General features: G+C 40.2%; 1 protein-coding gene across 1 annotated transcript in view; it reads left to right on the forward strand.

Moving 5' to 3' along the window:
- Positions 1-16,370, forward strand: part of LOC111667383 (transmembrane protein 163a-like) — a 63,011-nt gene that overhangs the window by 7,553 nt on the left and 39,088 nt on the right. Inside the window, exon 3 of the mRNA XM_023423038.2 lies at positions 927-1,046. Within this exon, the coding sequence (XP_023278806.2) occupies positions 927-1,046 (120 nt within the window). The remainder of the gene's footprint in view (positions 1-926; positions 1,047-16,370) is intronic.

Here is a 16,370-nt window from a genome sequence, read left to right on the forward strand (position 1 = left end):
CCGTGAACTCTAATCTGCAGTATAACAAGGGTCCCCAGGCGTCTCACAGGGTTTTATGCCCCTCAGTGTAAATCCCCTGTGGCCCCTGTGCTCTCTTTGAAGGTGATGAGGATTATGTAAGAGGAAGGATTCATGTAGGGTGGTGGAAAAAAACAGTTCCCTTATTGTTCAAAGCAGTAATAATTACGCATTGATAAGCCTATGGGCCTCTTGTAGTGGATTCGTCACAAGTGCCTCACAAATGACAAAACTTTTCTATGAACAACCAGTTCAAGGAACGTGTATTGAGCAGAACCTGACCTTTGACCTTCCTGTGGCCTGGGGAAAACGGAGAAAATTTTCCTTGAAGGGTAAATAGACCGGAAAAATTGCCACAATTGCTAGTTTAACAAGAAAAAAAAAACATTTGGAAAATGTACTTTTGACCTAAATGTTGTAGCATGCATAAACATGGCCGCTGTAGTGTGCTCTTGTGCTCAGCTTTATATGTTGTTAGTTGATTTGAAAGCCACTATAGCTGTGATCCAATTCAAGGGCCACATCCTCCGGAGGCTGCATTTATAAAGAAAAAGGCTCCAACAGGTGGATCCTTCGTGGCCTGACTTATCCCAAGATTCATTGCACACCAGCAATGAAAATAATATGGCAGCAAACGACGCTGAGTATTGGGTTTCAGCTCAGTTCAACAGCTAACATTACAACTGTTAACACCAAGGGCTTTAAAACCTTGTGTTTTTTGTGAAAAAAAAGGTACGTGTATTCAACACTGAAGAGCGTCTTGTTCTCAACCTAGCTCACATAACCACTTATCCCACCCCAAGCTGACAAAGCATTACATAAAATGAGCTTTATAATACGCAAAGAAAACACAAAGAAAAAGACAGAAGGAGCTGTCCTTGTAACAGAGCTTATGTGTCTCACTGCAGGTCTCCTCGAGAGCAGCATGCGCCTGAAGCCCCATGAGGCCCAGAGCTACAGGAAGAAGGCGCTCTGGGTATCCTGGATCTCCATCGTGGTCACACTCATACTGGCTGTGGCAGCTTTCAGTAAGCATTTAAAACACATTTATACACATGCAACATGTACCACAGTGCCGTAAAGTATCTTTGTTGGAATACTGTGCCATTCACTCGTGAGTAGACCGACTGAGTTGTTGTCATTTAAACGTCGGTGTTTGTGCAAACGTGTAGTAAGTTGTTGATCTTTTACAATGAGGGACAGGAAAAGATGCAGACGCCTTGAGTTACATTGTTCAACACTGGTCAAAAGCAGTTGCTAGTCTGTATTTAAATGAGGTTAAATATGACAAATGCTGATTTTAGATTTAAACAAAACAAACCGTAAATAACCATGAAATTAAATGAAACGTTCAGCTTATACGTCTGCAGGAATTTGCTTTATATTGAAGGTTTTACCACAAGAGTTGTTTATTTTAAAAGCTGAGAATGATTTGAAGCTAGTGATATTTACTTGAGGAGGAAGGAATTGGCAGGATGTCAATAACAACTGTGTGTGTAACTATTCAAATGCCACATGAAAAAACACTGAGGAAAAAACTGAGGTAATTGATTCGTGTTTAATAGTTCACTGAGGACACATTTTCAAAGGAATCTTTAGTGTGTCCAAGTATTTTTAGTATTTTAAAAGAAGCCTTTTTTATTTAGTTGTGAAAGCAAGAACAATGTCATGTCATCCTTGCACATGCAATGTGCCACTAATTTGAAATCAGCATATTATTAAAAGATCAGACACATTTTTTGAGCATTATGACGACAAAGAGCATGTGCCTTTTACCCGCACTGCCATGTTGAAGGTCAACTGTCCACAGTGCAACTGAATGAATCATGGAAAATAATGTTGATAAGCTGAGAAGCCTGGGCAGGGAAACCAACAGCTCTGTTGTTAACTGCAAGTGAAACAGTTGAAGAGCTCGGAAGACACACTTGTAGTTGAAAATGTGGCTGAAAAAAAAGAAACTACTTTCAATTAGAGGCTTTATTTGCCTATGAGCATTAACAAACTCTTCAGCCTCACTGTAAACCTCACAATGCCTGATATGAGATCATGTAGTTTGAGCTAATTAACAGAGCTGATGATTCAACACCCAGGTCTATGAATATTATTCCTGCTCTGAAATGTTTTATGATTAATCCAAACTTGAGTTTTCATACCTCTCGAACAAGCTGATACTTTCACGGGTCTCAGCCATTTATGTGGCAAGGACATACTGTAGTCTGAGAATTCATTTGTCTAAGATAAATTTGTCAATGTCCATGTAAGAGTGCAGAATACAGATTCCCATTCTTTATTCAGATTCACCCTCAGTTGTGATCACAGAACTCGTGTCCTAGCTGGATATGTCCAATCTGATGTCCACAAGCTTTTTTATGTTCTCTTTCCTGTGTGATAAACTTGCATTTATTCTGCTTAGCAACCCAGCAACCTCAGGTCTGGAGCGAAAAATAATTAGTTTGTCTTTTGGACTCTGCCTAGCGATGTGTTGTTCAGATCACAATATGCTGTATCTTAGTGATGGCTCTGATGCTGTGAAAGGATGTGGCAACCATTTCAACACAAGTTTTGTTGTCTTATGATACGCGGGTGGTCCGACACGCAACCTACTGTTTGCAGAAAGGGGATGTGGTTTTGTCATCCTGGTTAAGCGTGAGTTTCAAGTCATGATGTCATAAGTACAAACTTTTTGTCTTATCCTTGATGAAACGCAACCCACTTACTTTTACTTTTAAGAAAAAGACTTTAAGGAAACTACGTGAGGGAGTTATGAGCATCTGTAAAAGATCTTGTATGAATATAGCATTTGGTTAAAAACACCCTTCTATAATAGAAACAAAACCTAGTTTAATTGAAAGTAATGTGCACAAAACATAATTGATGGTATACGGTGTCTGCAAATAATCAGTAGACAAATAATAAGCCACAATAAGTTATAAAGCAAACTTTCACTTCATTCGTATATTCAGTTGCCCACATGCCATCCAACATTTGAATACGAAATGTTTGCTTTAAAGCTGCTCTAATAAGTGATTTCATGTTAACAATGGATCACTACTTGCACGTGAAATGTGTCAGTCAGTGATGAGCTCACAGAAAATAATCACCCAACTCTCAAGTTCACGTTAGCATCTTCTAGGTCACTGTTTTGGTTCATTCTTTTAGCAATTTTTTTCTTGGGCGATATCAAGCAGCTGCTCTCAGCGAAAAAGCTCCATACTCAGCCAGACAGACAAAGTTGAGAAGAACATGGTGGAGTATTTAGCAGCCAAACAGCCATTTTTACCCAAGTGGAGACCCAAACTGAGCTGAAGGCAGAGGGGATATCGGACTTACATTTGTCCGGCAGCCAGAAACATGACTCCAGATGAATAATAATGTTCCTCCATATCTATCTGATGTGTAACTTCACCGTATCAAAATAAAAGGTGAAAGAAAATGTCAGTGTTCTTCAAAATGGCCAAAAATCACACACTGTAGCTTTAAAATGACTTTGAACAAGGTGACAAATAGTTATGATAATGATGCTAAATTGACATGTTTATGGGGGGAATATCAGAGGTGTTGTAGGTACTCGCAAGTTCTTCATATGATACTGCAGAAACTGTAATAGAAATGCTGGTGGGAATGAATGGGGCTCCTATGAGACCTTTGGTGTGTGAATGACATTTCTGTTGTTGATTCATATTTGTTTGTTTTCTACAACTGAAAACCAGTGCACGGAAACACGAAAATGTACCGCAGAGAGTGGATGTATGGGGTTGTGTGTGAACGTAGTTCGACAGAGAACAGAGAGACTTGAACAGAAGAACATGATGACCCACAAAAACATGTACCACTGAAACAGGAGGGGAGACAGCCTGGCTACTGGGAGACAGGCAGGGAGGAACAAAAGAAAGGAGGGATGAGTGCAGGGAAGTGTAGACAAGCTCCCCTCCACCAGACATAACGGCAGCCTCAAGAGGACGGGTCAGGGGCACTGGGTTAGGAAATGAATAAATGAATGCAAGGCGTCCCTCCGCTGTCGCCACACACAGAGAGAGAGAGAGAGAGAGAGAGAGAGAGAGAGAGAGAGAGGCTGTGCGCTGGAGAGGACACAACTTAGTGAAAGAGGAGAGGGACCAGAGAGACTGAGAGACAGATGGATGTGGAGGTGTGGAGTGAAGCTCTGAAAGGTGCTCTGGTACCAGGGGACGAGGCAGGATGAGTCCTGGCACGCAGCGTCAGGGATTTAGTGGTTGCGATGGCTCAACTTTAAACAACACCAGCGTGCTGTCTCCTCCTGCCTGTGGCCTAGTTTTTCTCTTTCTTTCTCTCTCTCTCTCTCTCAACATCTTCCATCTTTTATCTTTTACGTCTTGTCAGCTTGTTTCCTTACCCTCTATTTTCTTCACCTCTTCTTTATATGCTGTCTCACCATGACTCTCCCTAATAGTCCCCCTTCATTATTTTCTGTTTTAATACATGATTTGTGGGCAAAGTCAGAAAATGATTTGATTCTGTGAAGCTGTCCAGTGTCTTGTACATGGATATTACGAGTTTTTCTCTAGTGGGCATGTTTTAATAAAGCACAGTAAAAGTCAAAGTCCCCTTTATACTTTTGATTTTTCATTCAATTTCTTTACTAGTTTTCTTTCTTTCTCTTTTCTCCCCTTTCTTCTGCCATCTCCCCTTTTTCCTCTCTCTAAGGAGAAGTGCAGATCCGCTGCCCTTCTGAGACCTTTAGCAGTATTTTAACATTTAAAAGGGATGAAGGTTCAAGGCCGATCCTCTTCTGCTCTATTTTCAATTGAATTGAATCTTGAAAGTCTCGGGCATGAATGGCCGCTCTGAGTCACCTCACAACCGTTCTTGAGAAGCTGTGTTTTTGTGTCGCTATTCACCTGTGAAAGTGATACACGTCTTTGAGGCTTTATCAGACAGATCAGGCTCAGAGAGTTAGCAGAGACCGCATTTTGAGAGGCGGGAGTAGGTCGGTTATTGTGCCGTACAGCCACCTGTGTGTAAAGGAATAATTCGATAGACTTTGACAGGCGTGATGGCCAAACAGGAAACCACAAGATAACATCAGAGTTCCTTGAGGAAGTGGTCAGTAAGGCATGCGAGGTGATCTTGATCTTGATATTGATCTTCCTTCAGAAATAAATTACTCATTAATTGTAGTAAGCATTGATTCTCTGCATAAAAATCTGTTGATTTGTGTAAACAAGGGTGTGACACAATAAATGTCTCGAGAGAATATTTTATTCAGCTGGTAATTGACTGGTTGATAATTGGTCATTTGCACTTTTTAAAGAAATATTTTACTTGACTTTTTTTGTTCCCTTTCCTGTTAAAAATCCCAGTGAAGCATTAACACACAACAAGTTATATTACCGTTTTTTTCTCAAATTAAATTTCCATATTTACATCAGCACTTAGCAAAGAAATATAAGGCTGTGGTCCATTTGGTTAAAGATGCCTTGCAGATTTTTCTGTTTACATTCAGTGTTTCTCACCAAAGCACACTGAGTGTATTGTTAAGGCTTAATGAATGTGTAGACTGCATTTATATTTATATTAAAACATTGTTTAGATCAACGTTTATTTGCAACAAGTCCTCCAACCTGAACAATCATACAGGTCGTTTGTTCCAACCGTCTTATACGACCTGAAGGAGTGTCCCCTGAAATAGTGTCCCTACAGTGCCAGGCAAACCGGACCTTTGTTGTCATGGTTACATTAATAAACACTTGGACTGTACCAACAGCGGTGTACCAGACCTTTGGCACCATCGTTACAATGATAAACAGTCACGGTTTGGTTAGGTTAAGGCACAAAAACTACTTGGGCCTTACTGCGTATGCTGAATGATTGTAGCAGACACCTGCCAGCCAATCAGAGAAGAGGATTAGGGTATAAAATACAAAGGAAAGGTGTTATTTCTTTCTTCTACTTCTTCTTCTTCTTCTTCTTCTTCTTCTTCTTCTTCTTCTTCTTCTTCTTCAGTGAAAAGCAGAAGCTCAGATAAATGAAATAGAAGAAATACATATTTCCTTTAATCTACAATGTTTTTCATAGGGGTCTGTTTGCACATGATTGCTTTCCCTCTGGCTGTGCTGAACCATTAGAAGAATTTTACATTTGTGTTTTGTCAACCTTTTAATGTTTCTCATGAAAGCACAGGTGAATAGATCTCCTCTCATTATCAGGTATAAGGGGAATACTGCATTGTGTTCATGTGATGCATTTGTATTATGCTCACTAAGCAGCCACAGAAAGAGCTGTTCCATATTCAGAGTGGGCAGTGGACTGCACAACAACAAGGATGATTTTCAGATTGCCTTGTAAGCCCTCGAGAAGCAGGCTATTGGAGCTGGCCTGTGGACTAATAGGCTACCACATGATCAATCAGTGGCACTGCCAACAACCATTTAATGTTTGAGCAAGGAGAAGGGAAGATTGTGCTGGGAGGGAATAACAGAGGGAGGGAGCAGGAGAGATAGAATAAAGCTGAGATTGAGACAGAAAGTGTCAGGGAAAAATAGGAAGGAAAGGATGAAGAAGAAGCATAGTAAAGGCAGGACAGATACTATGGGAGCATAGAAGAGAAGGAAAGTAATGAAAAGGCCAAAAGTGTGAAAGAAGAAGATGGAGAAAGTTAGAGTGAGACAGCTGGAAATGGAAAGATAGAAAGTTGAAATAAGTCCAATGATGGAAAAGAAAGAAAGAAAGAAAAAAAAGAAAGAAAGACTCAATCATCCTTTTTTTCTCTTTTCCTCTCTTTCTGTCACTTGTTTGCTCTCTTGTTCTTTCTGTCTGCAGCGGAGCCGTAATTACGGTGATTTAACCCAGATACATAAAGTAAAAGCCCAACATAGTTATAAATAAACCATCACTTTATCTATTTGAGCCACAACTTTGTAGCTGTAGGTAGGAGGAGCTGAGTCGGCGAATGGATAAAAAAACTTTGCTGTGTGATGCAACTTTCACACATGTGACACGTGGTGAGGAGGGCACAATTAAACCCTTGTTTGACTTGAACCAGACTGCTGTCACAGGTTTAAACTCTGGTCGTCTTCGTTCAAACATGACCCAGTTCAGTGACTGACGCTGTATACGCATCACCATGGCACCATCAAATAATGCCAGACCTAATAATCAAACTAAGAAGTGAACTTTCAGGTCATTAAATGTGGTTGTTGGAACATTTACAGAGGAGATTTATATTTAGATCTTCTAAAATCACACAGCTACCAGAGTGGATATTTTAGGATTTTAGTGTTTCTGTCCAGGGCTGGAGGCTTGATGATTGTTTTCAGGATGTTCTTCTGTCCATTCATGCGTCCATCCACCCACGTTCTCGTGAACACGATATCTCAGTAAAGCCTTGAGAGAATTTCTTACTGAAGGATAATGTGATTAGATTTTGGTGGTCAAAGGTCAAGGTCACTGTGACTTTAAAAAACACGGCCTTGTGAATTCAATATCTCGGGAACTCCTCAAAGGAATCCCTTCAAATTCTAATTCTACTTCAAAAGAAGACATGGCTTTACTTGATATTGATTTTGTTTTCGTTGTTGTCTTGCATTTGGTATTCAAATGTGTACTAATTTTTATGTGTAATTAATTGTGACTGAAAATAATCCCCAGCATATGCGCTATTTCCTCCTGTTGGAGAGACATCTGCTAAAAACCGCAGTGTCCAGCTGAACAAACTGGAGGCTATGGAAAATACTGAGAGACCATATAATGCATCGCTGGGTTTGGTCTTTTTCGGGGATTTATTGTAGACAAGAAAAACATGATATAACAACACCGGTCTTTAAATCAAATGTGACTTGAAGTTGTTTCAGAGTGAGGTGAATTCACACCATACTATGCTAGACAAGAATGGACATGTTTGTATCTGAGACAGAGGACGACAAGTCACAGGATAATCATGTTTTATGACTTGCCTTTCAAGCCCGCGGTAAAGTACTGTAACATTATGAGGATTCACTAGTGGTCGTTAAGAGATGCATTTGCTGACTCCTGCTGCTTTCACTGTCTCATTTGCTCGATCTGAAAGAATAACACAGCCAGGGCAAAAACAAATGATGAATCACAGAAGGCAGAGTGTACACACTGGAGGTGTTTGCATTGATCCGTACAGTGGTATCTGCAGGCCATTCATCATATTGGGCCTGTCGCTGCAGAAACACAGTCGTACCAATAAATGCCCCCACCCCCCCTTTGCACCCCCTCCGTCTCTTGCTCCAGTTCTACCTCACTCTGCGCCTTACTCCCCCAATCCCTCCTCCTCACCTACTTTCCCTCCTTTCTTCTTCTCCGTCCAAGCCTCCTCCTTCTTCAGCTTCCACCCGCCATCTTCTTTTTCCTCCCTCATCCTTACTCGTACACCCAACCCCACCCACCCCAAACCCACCCCCACCTTCCGTCTGTCTCAGAGTAGAAAACACAATCATTTATTCATTTGTTTTCCCTTCCCTCTGTGTACAGTCTATTTTTACTGGTAAAATACCAAGTCTCCAGCAGGGAAGAAGTGCCAGGCTATATAGTGTCAGATTTTGAAATCCAAATAATCTACTTCCTGTTGTTTCTCTTTTTAGCCGCAGAAGGAGCCTTTTTATTTTGGTCGGTTGGTTATTCCTCAAAATATTACTAAACATGAGCCCCTGTCTGACAAGCCTATACAGTCTCATCTATATGAGCCATGGCTGCTGTTACTTTGAGGTCAGCTTGGTTGTAAAAGCACTAGTTTGCCTTGTTTGTGATCCCAGCTTTCAATCCCAAGTGAATTACTGTGGCATTTTTACTTTTTTCATGCATGAAGTGCATGCAGATCTGCCACCGTTCTTCAACCTTCTGTTACAACACAAATGTACATGTAGGTGGACGTAGAGAAACATACAGGAAAGACACGCCAATGTATGAACTTAGCAGCTATTTTTGGCCATTTATCATCAGGATTTATAATACCTGTATTCACCAGACTGAGCACCAAGAAATGTTTGTGTATAGTGCACCTGTGGGCATGCGAATGACGTGTGAGTGTGTGTGTGTGAGCGAGACAAACAGTCTGAGTGAGTGTTTGTATGTATACGCGTGTCTTGGCAGATTACAAGCAAAAACACAGAGTTTCCCCTTCAGACATAATTTTCTTCAAAACTGTGATGCTTGTTTACTTCATTATTCTGGGTCTATTTCAATTGCTGCCCGACTGCTGAGGTACAGAAATGAGCAACGGTACATTAGTGGTGTATATTTCCACCTTGCCACTGTCAACATATGCCACTTCAGCTCTCAGGAGAAGCAGGTATAGTTTCTTGCCTCTTGTTAGCCTCCCATGCAGAGTGTTGTCATGACGCTTCTCGTGACACCATTTGTTCAGTCATTTCTCGTGTATTTAATCAGTGTCTGCTGGAGCTGCCTATAATTCTTTGCCACGACAGTTGGTTTTAGAAAGACTGGCAGGGTCCTTATTCCCATGTGTCTGCATGTTGACTTGAGCCATACTGGAGCATCTGCTTATGTCTGCTGATGTCAGGGTTGTAAACCATGGGCTGTATTATTTGAATAAGAGCAGATAATGCACTTTGAACTGTAATATTGCAGTAACATTCGTAGCCAAAGCAGCATGACTTTCCATGATGCAGATTTGCCCAAAACAAATTTGATATTCAGACATTCAATGAGAATCATCTTCATTTAAGTTTTACTAGTTTCTTTTTTTTTTACATAGACAATTCATACCAACTTTACATTTATCTCTGTATCCAATTATACCCACAATGTCCAATGTAATTTTAAATGTTAAGACTTCCGTTTTTATCTCTCCCATTAATTTTCAGCCAGACCATTAACAGTTAGACATCTTCTATTTAGACTCAGTACATGTGAATACATAAAAATACAGACACTTTTGTGACACAAACATGTAGCTTTGGGTTATACCACTGGTTCATAGGATCATAGAAGTTGACAGTATTACTTGAAGGTGTTATATGCCGTTTAACTAGACAGCAAGTTTCTGTGCATACATTTTATATTAAAAGACAGACTAAAGGAATTGGACCGAATACATCATATATCATTACATATATATATATCTTACATTGTAAGTGCTACAGAAGCAGTTTGTCCTATCCTAAGCCTATGAGGACAAATACACCTTTGTTAGAGTTATGGCTAGGTTATTAGCAGTTAACCTAGAGCAGCAAACTCACAATGGATGGCAACTTCTTATAAGTAAATGCTCATGTATGCATGTAATTCCAAGAGAACCATGTCAAGGACCGTGGTGTTTTCCCTCAATTACTGTTTTTAAGCCCAGATGCAAAATGTCATGAGCCCCCCCCCCACCCCTCCAATTATCTACCATCTGCCACAAGAGGAACCCATTATTATGTTAAAAGATGTGTATTCAGACTGGATTGCTACAGTCAGATGAGCTGGGAATTTGCACTGGATAATTTGCCCTGAATCCCCACGTCCTGCACACAGGTCGCAGACACACAAATTATAAACACGGCAGATAAAATCACAGAATGCATTCTGATAGTTTCCCCCACATAACCTGCTCAGTGTTTAGTGACTGCCGCTGTCATTCCTCAGATAGTTTTGGTTAAATTCAACTAGAAGACAATGTAGAATAGTGAAGCATAATGGAGTCACACACTGGCTGTTTGCTGGTATGTTAATCTTCAGTGGTTGAATGTCCCATTCTGCTGTATCTGTAGGTATTGTGTGGTGAAAAGGAGTCTTTTATTACCCATGATTTGATGGCATGTGCTGAGACTGTATTTGCCATTTACTAGCAATTATATAATGAATGGCAGCTAGTTTGTGTAAGACTCAATGGCTTCAGCAGCATGAGGCATAACTGTGTAGTATCTCACTGTTGGCAGAATGGGGACAAGGGCACTTTGACCTGTCAGGGAGAGAGTGGGGTTACTGAGGTGTTGGCTGCTGTGTGTAGCTACCACTCTCTGCAATACATCTCCCCATGACTCCTACTCTCTTTCCTGAAGAGTAGATACATTGTATAGATTCTATATGTTAAAAACTCTCATTAAAACCGTGAAACCTCCAGATCATGAAGGGTGCTTTCACGCATAAACAATTTAGTGTGTCTCACACAAACTCTGGTATTTGTGCAGTGATTCAGTATGAAGGCTGGTGTGAAGGCTGTTGTTCAAAGAACAGGCTGAAACAGCCTGAAAAAGAAGGTATTGTTACATTTTCAAGCAAACTCTGCTACAGCCACATCCGCAGTATTTCTGTGATAGAAAAGATGTGATTTTTGCATGAATTCAAAAGCCGACCAACTATTTAGTCCATCTGCTGATGGAATCTGTTGAAAGTCTTTGTAATAAGACACATTTTTTCACCTTGATTCTGTTTCACAATTTTTATTTATCACAGGTTCAGTTGCAGTCTCGACTTAATTTGTTCGTAATCAATAATTTCTTTGTGAGCACTTTATGACATCAGAGAGGATGCAGGATAGACATCAAGACTGTCCAATGAATGAGATACCTTTCAGTCCATATTATTCTTACAGTAAATTGCTTTATTGTGAGAATTGTTAGTTTTCATTTCAGGGCATGGCTGTGGCGGCACAGCAATAATTTCAATCCACCATGAAACAAGCCGTTCCAACAAGTTGTTCTGAATCAAATATACATTGTCCAACCTTGATCCAACTTGTAATGTTAAATGACAGTCACACACTTAAGACATCTGCATACTAACATGATGTCATCGTCATAGCCACCTACTGAAAATAGGAAGTAGCCCTTGAGTGACAATCATCATTTGATTTTGATTTGAAATTTTCATGGGTTTGTCTACACTTGATATACAGGAACATAATGCATGTTTGATGCATGTTCTCCAGCGCCACATAGTGGGCGCAAGTAGTAATACAAAACATGCAATACATCATGTCCACCACAACACAGCGCATGCAGGAAACAACATCTTCCTCAAAAGTGTTCGTGATGATGCACGCCTATACGTTAACCGGTCTCCTAGCAGCGGCCGTGATGTGCACGACCTTGAGAGGGCTCGCTCTGCTTGCAGCTTTAATTTACTGTTTACTCCTCTTGGTTCAAAATAGGTTATATCAAATACAAAATGGTCCAGAGCTTAAAGGTACCGACGTATTATTCTTTCCACCTGAACCAAACTCAGTGTGTGAAAGCTACGTTAATCACTGTATGGCCGCAGCTGTACATGTGTTCCAGTGCTTGTTGTGCTCTTTATTATCTGAAACAGCTGATAAATCCGCTGTGGAAGTTATACTCTTACCAGAAATCCACTCCTAATTACTCATGTTGTCTTTGTAACCAATATCTGCTGTTCAAGAATGAGAATGAGCGGCTATTAAATGTTTTATTCATCTATTCTTCTTTATTATGAAACTTTTTGTGGAAACATAATTACCGTACAGTTGGGATTAACTGTTGTAGATTTGAATGCATTAAAACGTTTGAGTCAGCTGCACTTGGAAGTTGCAGTGCGCCTCTGTAATCTAAATAAACTATCATCGTACACATACAGCGCAGTGATGCTGCATTATAACTGCACGGTTTTCTGTAGAAGCACAACACTGTCACAATAAACAGATCCCCTGCTATTTACACTCTCTGAAGCGCCTGTGAGCGCATGCAGCAGCGAGGTTGTCTTCGGCGTTCTCGGTTTCTCACACCAGATGCTTCAGTCACATTTCCCCTCCTCCTGCACCGAGAGGACACAGACAAATCTCACACACACAGACTCGCAATCATAGGCGCACACATACAGACGTGCCATCCCCGCATGTCAGCGAGTGACGTAGGTTGAAGATATGAATACACTTCTTAAAGCAGTAGAGTCAGAAGTGTTTGCAAACATTTGGATTGAGAGCTAATAATTTCCTGAATTTAATAACAAATATCGGAGTAATCTCTTACATTTGTAGCAGCTCTCGTCCTGCTCCTGTTGCAAGGATTTTATTAATTTAAGATATGAGCCACCGTCTAATTTTACTCATTAGTGACTGAAGTGTCCACTGGGTGTTTGCTTGGTTGCGTGTGTGTGCATGAATCTGTGTGTATGTGTGTGTGTGTGTGTGTGTGTGTACTTGAGCCCTTGTTCTGTAGTTATGAAATCTTTATAAGGCAGAGGATAATGTCAGAGTTATAAATCACAGTCTTAACGTTTCCCCTTTAACTAGAACACCCATTTTTCTTCTTCTCTAAGAGGCTTGGTCATTCCTCTGCATCCATTAGTGGATCATGGCCAAGCCAGGGCGAGCAGTTATGTAGATTTCTGTTTTTTATTGAAGTTTTTATTATTATTTACTTCCAGTACCATGCATGCATTTAGATCGCTTATGTTGGGGTATAAAGACGTGTTTTTTGGTTTTTGTTCAACAGAGGAACCTTTGAACCAAACATGTCAAAGCTTGAATGTTGAATAAAAACACAAGCTGCTGCACAGAAGTAGAAGCACAGTAAATTAGCCAGACTGCAGATATGAACAGATATTCAGTCCCTTCAGCTCTATTGTAGTTTGAGACAAGTCTATGAAGTTTCCATAGATGAAGCATCTGTGTATGAATTTTGTGGAAATAGACAAGGTAGATGATTTGAATGAGTTGGCTTATGAGCGTGTATATATTACGTAAGATGAACATTTTTTTTTCCAGTAATATGTTTGAGCTGATGCAATAATGGGAAATTAAACATCTTAAATATATATTACAGTAAATATATTTTTGATTTTACTTATAATAATCTCTCTATATATAATGCTATAAATAGCCTCCTTCATGCTCACCTGTGCCACCAGACACTTCCAGGTTATATAACGGAAATTTAGTTTCACTCTACTGATGCAAAATGACTCAGTTTCCCACAAATGCACGATGTGGATATATCTGTAAGTGGTATGATATGGTGTGATGGTATGGTATGATGAAAGAATAATGTTGGGTTTCATCTGTCAAACTACAAAGCCTTTGAACGCCTGTGTGTGTGTGTGTGTGTGTGTGTGTGTGTGTGTGTGTGTGTACACCTGTGCTGTGCTGAAAACCCTTGATGTTTAGTGGATACCATGTGGTCACACAAGGTTTGTTGCACAGCCTCAGTCATCAGTGGGATCTTGTGATTAAACAAAGTAAATTATGAATGCTGAAACAGACACGCATAGGAACACACATGTCGGTTGTCTGACATACCGTAGTCTTAGCTGATGTCGCTAACAGCATGAATTTCATACTGAGGATTTCTCCTCTCTGAAAGTGGAAATGTCTTTGAGTTGTGTTTTTCCTCATGGGTAGAACTTGTTTAGAGAAACTGAGGATAAAAATAAACTCGAACTGAAAAACATTTTGTAATTTCAGTAAACCTTTTTGTTTACTTTAGGATTCAGGCTTTGCCAGTGTTTCCATCTCAGCATCGCTGCTCGGCCTGGTTTTGAATTTCCAAGTGTATGACAGGCGGTCGGATGTTAAAGCAGTGCTTCCTCCTGGGTTTGACGTAGTTAATGGGCCTAAGTTATTCTGCAGCAGCCATTCAAATCATCCATTTCTCCCACTCTGAGTTCCAGTGTGGGCTTTATTTGCGTACATGATGTTGATGCAAACAGAATGTAATATTGGCTCAGATCAGGAAATAGCTGAAACAGACAAGCTCATCCATGTTACAGATTTAGCATGTGCACACTAATTTCTTGTATAAGTACTTAAAAGTTTTCCAGCACACAGGAAGATAAAAATTGTAACCTATGAGTGAAAAACAAGCTCTACAAACAAACTAAAATTAGCTCAATAACGGCTAAAGCTGTTGTAAAGATAGTCTCTTTCTATTCATCTTCATCCCCCCATTTTGCCCTCATGGGACATTTGGGTTTGTATTTGTTTGCACAGTGCATATGATGTTATTTATGGGTATTGTTTATATGTTACTTATAGCTACCAGTTGGTACTGCCAACACACAATGTCAGCCAGTGAACACATCCTACCTCTCTGCAGTAATGCTATACTATTGATCCCTTTTCCACGAAAGGTTGTTTTGAAAACCCTGCAGGACAGATGCTGGACAGATGCAGGGTAAGAGATGCTTTATTGTCAAAACAAAGTTCCATGCACATAGTTATTTAAAATTTGAAATCTGTTTGATTTACAGCTCTAGACATTTGCTGTCCATCATCTCTGTCTCTCTGCGCATTTTACTTTGAAATACTATGAAGATAAAAGACAAATAATATCAATAAATCTGTTGGATGGGAGGCATGAAAGCACGGCAGCACTGAATATTCTCACAGACAATGCTGACTGGTATTTTTCAATGCAAGTATGGATTCACACTTATTTTAGAAGTACTTCTCTCACACACTCTTTACCTTGCTGTTCAGATGTCAGGGAGTATGGGTAGGCATTTTTTATCAGAAGTTATGGAGTGTTTTATGTGTTTATTTGCTTGGCTGTCAAAAACTCCATCTGCAGCATAATTATAGGACAGCCTCTCCAGGCAGCCTCACACCATCTTTTATCAGTCAGCACCACTTGACTATTTTTACTCCTCACTGATGAGCCAAAGAAGAGAGGTGGTGCAGTGTGATCAGATATAAATGTCAGAAGAGAATGTCTGCGTCTGAGTGCCTGTGAATGTGCGTGTGTATGTGTGTCACAGAGCGGTTGTAATATCGAGCCTATTCTGTGTCGAGGTCTTAAGATCCTGACAGTCTCAAACTGAACGACTACCGTTCGCAAATTTATATTGTTTGCTACCGTTGCTGTTGCTGGCTGTAGTCACCAAGTGCAAATGCAGCTCAAGCAGTGTGAAGGATTTTGACTGGGAGACATGATGAATTTTGCTTACTAATTGGTGTGAGGGTGTGTGTTGGGACCCCTTGGTTTTTTTGTAGTCACCTCCCGGTCTTCGCATCTTCTATCATCACTCTGGTGCTGTTGCATGTGATCTATACATGAGAGGAACAGTCTTGTGAATGTCATTAAATATTTATAGCAGCTCAATTAATCGTGCTGTACCACAGAAGTCAGCAGTGTTGTAGTCAAGCCCATGTGGGGTAGTTAACAGCTCAGAGGAGTCCATTTTAAAACTGCAACCGTGTTAGTGCGCTACTGTTGTAAATGTTCAAAATTATTACGTTGTTTTCTCTGCAAATGGTTTAAAACGAAAAGCAAACATTTCATTAAAATGCACTTGAAAACATAATAAAGTAGAAAGGAGCACATCAGTCTTTTTGTATTGTACTTTGGGGAGTTGTGAGAGAACCCCAGGTACAAAACCACAGTCTGGTCAAAATCAAAGCAGCAAAGGCCAAGATATCCTTTCTTTCACTCTTTTCTATGGGCAAGAGTAGC

Source organism: Seriola lalandi, unplaced genomic scaffold (genome assembly GCF_002814215.2).
Source record: "Seriola lalandi dorsalis isolate HSWRI2012SDOR001 ecotype SW California unplaced genomic scaffold, Sedor1 jcf7180002054689, whole genome shotgun sequence".
Lineage (NCBI taxonomy): Eukaryota > Metazoa > Chordata > Actinopteri > Carangiformes > Carangidae > Seriola > Seriola lalandi.